The sequence below is a fragment of the Trachemys scripta genome, chromosome 10, assembly GCF_013100865.1.
Source record: "Trachemys scripta elegans isolate TJP31775 chromosome 10, CAS_Tse_1.0, whole genome shotgun sequence".
NCBI classification, from domain to species: domain Eukaryota; kingdom Metazoa; phylum Chordata; order Testudines; family Emydidae; genus Trachemys; species Trachemys scripta.
Genome location: NC_048307.1, coordinates 17,471,688 through 17,477,641, shown reverse-complemented (window position 1 = coordinate 17,477,641; position 5,954 = coordinate 17,471,688). Strand labels below are relative to the sequence as shown.

Genomic DNA, 5,954 nt, shown 5'->3' with positions numbered 1-5,954 from the left:
GACACAGGAAATACCAACCAATACCCCAAATGTACAGACCAGAATTGCTGTTCAATAGAGAATTTCAGTCTCTGATCCTGCATCATCTGAGTGCAAATTTGATTTTACTCATGTAAATAGCCTCATTGACTTCAAATAGGACTACTCATGTGACTGAAGTTAAAGCAGGTGCATAAGTATTTGCAGGATCAGGGCCTTGGTTTGCTCATATCACCAAGAACATAATCTCACATACACCTTATGTAGCAAAAGCTCCCATTAAAGATCAGCTTGATTTGAAGTTGTTAGTAAGCCTAAATCAATGGGAGTTTTGCAGTTGACGGGAACATGGGTATGGAGCCCCGCCACAACTGTAGCCTTGTTTTATATACATTTTGGAAGCATGGTTTAACATGGTTAAATCACTTCCCCCCACCCCACCTCAATCCAAATCTTCCATGACTCTTCTACAGGGTTCCTCCATTTGTCTCTGTGTCCTTTGGATTACCTGCACTGCTCTTTCACCAAGTGTTTCTGCTCCTCCTTATTTGTCCTTTCCCCCCCAACTTTCAAGTTCCACTTTCAAACTATTTATATTCCCCAAACTCCCTTCTTATTATGCATTTCTTGATGTAACTTTCCCTTTGTAGTATCAGCGCTTAACAGCAATAAGAAAGTTGTATTAAATCTAATAGGTTTCCATGTATTATATAAGCCAGTAAGGAACACACACCAAAATTTACATAGTCCCCCTTGGAAAAAAAAAGTGTTACACGCTAATGTAAACAAACAGATAGTTCACTAAGGTAACCATGTTGCCAGAATTAACTGTTGAACTAAATGTGTATTAAGTGCTCCAGGCAACCACAATACTTTGGACCTGATTCTCTAGCTCTTTCTCAGGCAAAACTCCTATTGACTCCAGAATAGCACTCCTCGTATGTGTACCTAGGGCTGTCAATTTTGGTTGGACGTATTCCTAGAGATTTCATCACATGACAATCTTTAAATGCTGGGCACTCCAGGACAAACCTGGAGGCTTGGCAACCCTATACAAGTCTGCAAAACAGTAAACATTTGGCCTACTAAAAATGTACCAAGGTAGGTCACTTCGGTCCGCATGATGAGCACAGTGGTCAACACTACACATAAACAAGCCATTTGTATTTGCCCAAAGAGAGAACCAACGCTCCATGTAAAAATAACCCAACTTGAGAAAGTGACACTTAGGTGCTAAATTACCTGAAAATAAGACAGCAAAGGCAGTTTAAAAACCATATACAAGGAAACATGCATCTAAAACTGAAGAAATTTTCAGTTTAGTAAACTAGGTTTTATGAAGCTTTGTGGTTGTTTTTAAAAGTTTGCTATTTTCTATCATGTATGACTTACAGATAGAGAACACCAGCATAATATATACAGAACAATATTCTGAAATTTTAACAGTTTTAAAATTATTCCAAACATTCCCAGCTGTTCCCAATTCATTTACTGATTTAAAATTAAGCACAGCAGACTGTCCACATAGGACCCAATCCTGCAAACAATCAGGCACATGCTTAACCTTACGCACATGAAAAACTCAATTACAGGCTTGGTGCCTTAATACTCTTAATTTTCAAGGATGCGGTCTCAGAATCTGTGGAAATGTATTTTGTATTACATTAGAGTTTGGATTGCTTAGAATGTGTAATTTTGCAGACAAACTGTGATGCATTTGGTTCACTAGTTTTTAACTATTTATATCAGAAATGAAGCACACTTTTAAAGAGCATATGAAATAGAAGCTTTCTAATCCTTTTCTACATACTATAGTTTAATGCAGCAATGGCCCATAAGGTCAAATGTATTTTCTCAGCTAAAATCCAAAACTAAACTATTAATGTATACTATCCAAAGACAGTAAGTGCTCATTACAGATCAATTGAGAAGTTGTATGAGGTATTCTCAAATAATCTATCTACACATGGAAATTATCTGGCTGGTGTTTACGTTAAAGGGACACCATCAAAGCTAATAAGTACTTACTGTACCATGAATTTGTCCCAAGTTTTGGGAACTTTAAGGCACCCTGAAATATTATTTTTACAAAAAAATATTTGCTGCACTACAACTACCATCTCTCGCTTCTGGTATCTCCTGATCTGCTGCAGACCATAGGGCTGCCACAGTTCAAGAGTTTGGTTAGCTGATCCTCTAAAGGACCTTACTGACCTATCAGTGAAAAACACATGGGTGCAGCAGCAAGTTTACACCTCTACATTTTTGGAGTTACTTTAAATTTCACAGTATACCAAATAAGGTGTGGGGGAGGTTTGGTAGTTATTAAGGTACAGCAACTTTGAAGGAAGAAAAATGCTTCAGGTCTAACAACCAAGACAGAATGCTTAGAGGATTTACACATCCATCCATTTTTAATAAAAAAAAATATTAATGCCTCTATGTTCAAACTAAATATTTAGTGCAGCCAATTACCATAAAATGAAGGCCTTTATGGAAATAAAGTGCTATTGTTCTTCTTTCATTTGTGAGCTGTATAATTATATTTTAATCTTTCAGAGCGACCTTCATTTTAACACAAATGTACAACTAGATTCTTCATACTTTTGTCAAATAGGTTTTAATGTCACGCCTCATAATTTAATTTTATATTAATTTGCATATTATTTAGCACAGTATATTAAATCACACAGACAACCACCGATGAGTGTCTCATTGAATAAATATTTCAAACTGTGTTTAAGGATCAAGAAACACCCTTGGCTCCTCCTCCATCTCAAAAAAGTACCTTGTCACACTGACTTTTTTCCATGCCATTAATCTTTGATCCTGATTATCTTTTGCATTAAAAGAAAGCTCTGGACAGGGTCACTTTTGTGACTAAACTTTAAGATGACACTCCAAATTCATCAGTGTGAACCCCTCTATAAATCTGGTACTAAATTAGATTTACAAGTGGTTATTGTAGTGCTTTCTAATTAAGGCACTTTCCTGGAAGTTTCATAGTTTCTCCATGACTAATCATCACTACAAAGCTATTAAGATCTTAAAGCATCAGTATTTCTTAGTCTTAAATTTTGACCTTTGGATTTCCCAGATTACCACGACTAGGGAAACAAACACAGAACCCCATTTGATGCTGTCAGGCAGGTATATCTCCCTTAGGAACCTCAGGTAGTTTACTAGCTAACACAGGTATGTACTTTGGCCTCACAGTGCATGCCCCAAAGGCACTGACAAACGCCCCAGGTGATGCTCAGTTGCTTTGGGACTCTTGTCCGGTGTCGGTGATGTGCTTACACAACGTGGGGCTCTTCCTCAAGTACCTTGGACTACTGTACATTCGGATGATCTTAGGAGCCTGGTTCCAGGTGTTCAGAAGCTGGAAGGCGGCCAAATCTAGAGTAGGGGCGTCAAAGGCAGCCAGCAGATTGACGGGGGCAGCTTCCTTCAGGAGCTTAGGCACCGGCACCGCCTCGGGGACGTTGGCGTTGCCCAAGAAGAAATGCATCAGCACCCGCTTCTGCAGGCAGTCCCTGAGGTACAGCACCAGGTCCTCCAGCCGCTCCGCCAGGAACTGCTCCTCCCAGGCTTGCCAGGGCCCCCGGAGCAACAAGGAGAAGAGCGCCGTCTTGAGGATGTAGGAGGAGAGGACGCGGCTCCACTGGGCGCCGAAGGGCTGCTCCAAGCCCCGGCCGCGCAGATCCCGCAGCCCCTTGAGGATCTGCAGGCACTTGAGGTGGCAGGAGTTGGCCGGGGTCTGCTCCTTGAGCCAGCTCAGCAGCCGCTGCTCCTGCTTGGAGACGTTGAGCCCCCAGAGGGCCTGCAGGGGGCAGGCAGTGCCGGGCTGGGCTTTCCTGGCGCCGGGCTGCAGGGCGATGAGATAGACCGAGTCCCCCAGGGGGATGGCGGGGATGAGGCGCACGGCCATGGAGATGTGGCAGCAGACGTAGTCGGAGCGCGGCAGGATGTGCAGGGTGAGCTGGCGGCCCGGGCAGGCGGCCAGGCTGATGCGGCAGCGCTCCTGCAGCCGGTAGAGCACGGCGCCCAGGCACCGCTGCAGGTGGCCCTGGAACCAGCGCAGCACCAGGGCCGAGGACAGGTAGCGCCTGCCCTGCAGCTCCACGCAGAAGCCCTCGCTAAAGGGCCGGTAGCCCCGGGGCCAGGCGGCCCCTTGCAGGACCTTCAGGGCGCAGGTGAAGGCGCTGCGCAGCTCCGGGGCCAGCCCCGGCTCCTCGGCGCCCAGGCAGCGGGGCTCCAGCTCCAGGCGCGGCGGCAGCCTCAGCGGCACCAGGATGTCGAAGCAGTCCGGGCTGCGGACCTTGTGCTGCTCGTAGGCGCTGCCGATCTGCACGAAGTCCCCGCGCAGGGTGGGGGTCAGGGACCCCGGCTGCAGCCCCTGCGCCTTGGCCGCCCGCACCAGCTCGCCCACGATGCGGCTCACGTGCGCCTTACTGTGGCCCAGCACGTGCGGGGAGAGGCGCAGCTGCTGCTCGTAGAAGCTCTCTAGCAGGCTCCGGCGGGCGGCGCTGCTCGGCGGCGCCTCGGGGCCGCATGCGGCTCGGGGCCGTTGGCCGCACTCCCCGCCGCCGCTGCGGGAGGCGCAGTAGCGGAGCAGCAGGAAGCCCAGCAGCAGCAGCGCGGAGCCCTTGAGCAGCGGGACGGAGCCCGAGTCCGGGGCGCAGTCCGAGTCCGGGGCGCCCGCCCTGCTTCGCACGGCCTGGTAGAGGCACACGAGGGCCGTGCACAGGCAAGTCACCAGCGGCCAGAAGACGCGCAGGTTCAGGGTGTAGACGGTCATGGTGCGGCGGGAGCTCAGCCCATGGTACCGGCTGCGGCAGCGCCCCCCGGCCTCTGCATGCAGGGGGCGCCCGCCACCCCACTCACCAGCCTCCCCCAGCTCCGGGAGTCGGGACAGGCACCCCCCTGCCGGCTGCCCTAGACCCACTACCCCTGCCGCTCCCGGCGTGCCAGCTCCTCCCACCGAGTGCTCTTCCCCCACTCCCAGCTCCAGTCCCGGGGCAGCCAGCCAGCCTCCTCCTCGTCCTGCTCCAGCCCCTGGGGTGCGCCCAGCCAGCCAGCCTCCTCCTCGTCCTGCTCCAGCCCCTGGGGTGCGCCCAGCCAGCCGCCTCCTCCGGGTCCTGCTCCAGCCCCTGGGGTGCGCCCAGCCAGCCGCCTCCTCCGGGTCCTGCTCCAGCCCCTGGGGTGCGCCCAGCCAGCCGCCTCCTCCGGGTCCTGCTCCAGCCCCTGGGGTGCGCCCAGCCAGCCGCCTCCTCCGGGTCCTGCTCCAGCCCCTGGGGTGCGCCCAGCCAGCCGCCTCCTCCGGGTCCTGCTCCAGCCCCTGGGGTGCGCCCAGCCAGCCGCCTCCTCCGGGTCCTGCTCCAGCCCCTGGGGTGCGCCCAGCCAGCCGCCTCCTCCGGGTCCTGCTCCAGCCCCTGGGGTGCGCCCAGCCAGCCGCCTCCTCCGGGTCCTGCTCCAGCCCCTGGGGTGCGCCCAGCCAGCCGCCTCCTCCGGGTCCTGCTCCAGCCCCTGGGGTGCGCCCAGCCAGCCGCCTCCTCCTCGTCCCGCTCCAGCCCCTTGGGTGCGCCCAGCCAGCCGCCGCCTCCGGGTCCTGCTCCAGCCGCTGGGATGCGCCCAGCCAGCCGCCTTCCCCCGCCTGCCTTCCGTCCCGGGACACGCACCCAGCCTCCGTCCCCCTGCCTGCTTCGGCCTCCTGTCCCGGGACACGCACTCACCTCCCCCTCGCCCCTGCTGTTGTGCTTCCTTAGTCCAGCCCGTCTCCCCCAACCGTTACTTAGCTCCGAAGCTTCCTCTTCCGAGGGGAAAAGGGGCCGCGTCATTTATTGTGTGAGCTCAGAGGAAATGCCAATGGTTTTGGCCAGAGGAAAGCGGGATCAGGCCTGGGGGTGTAGTCACAAGCCCCGCGGTTTGCCTGCCCAAAACCAGGGCACTGGGGTGGGAGAGAGGAGAGAAGG

The 5,954-nt window shown here is 52.5% G+C and overlaps 1 protein-coding gene across 1 annotated transcript; it reads right to left on the bottom strand.

The window, feature by feature from the left end:
- Nucleotides 1-661: 661 nt before the first annotated feature.
- On the bottom strand, nucleotides 662-5,710 carry ITPRIPL2 (ITPRIP like 2; the record flags this gene model as incomplete). Its single annotated transcript, XM_034783645.1, has 1 exon — nucleotides 662-5,710. A coding segment is annotated over one exon (2,475 nt), but the record flags the coding sequence as incomplete, so codon positions are not given.
- Nucleotides 5,711-5,954: the final 244 nt, after the last annotated feature.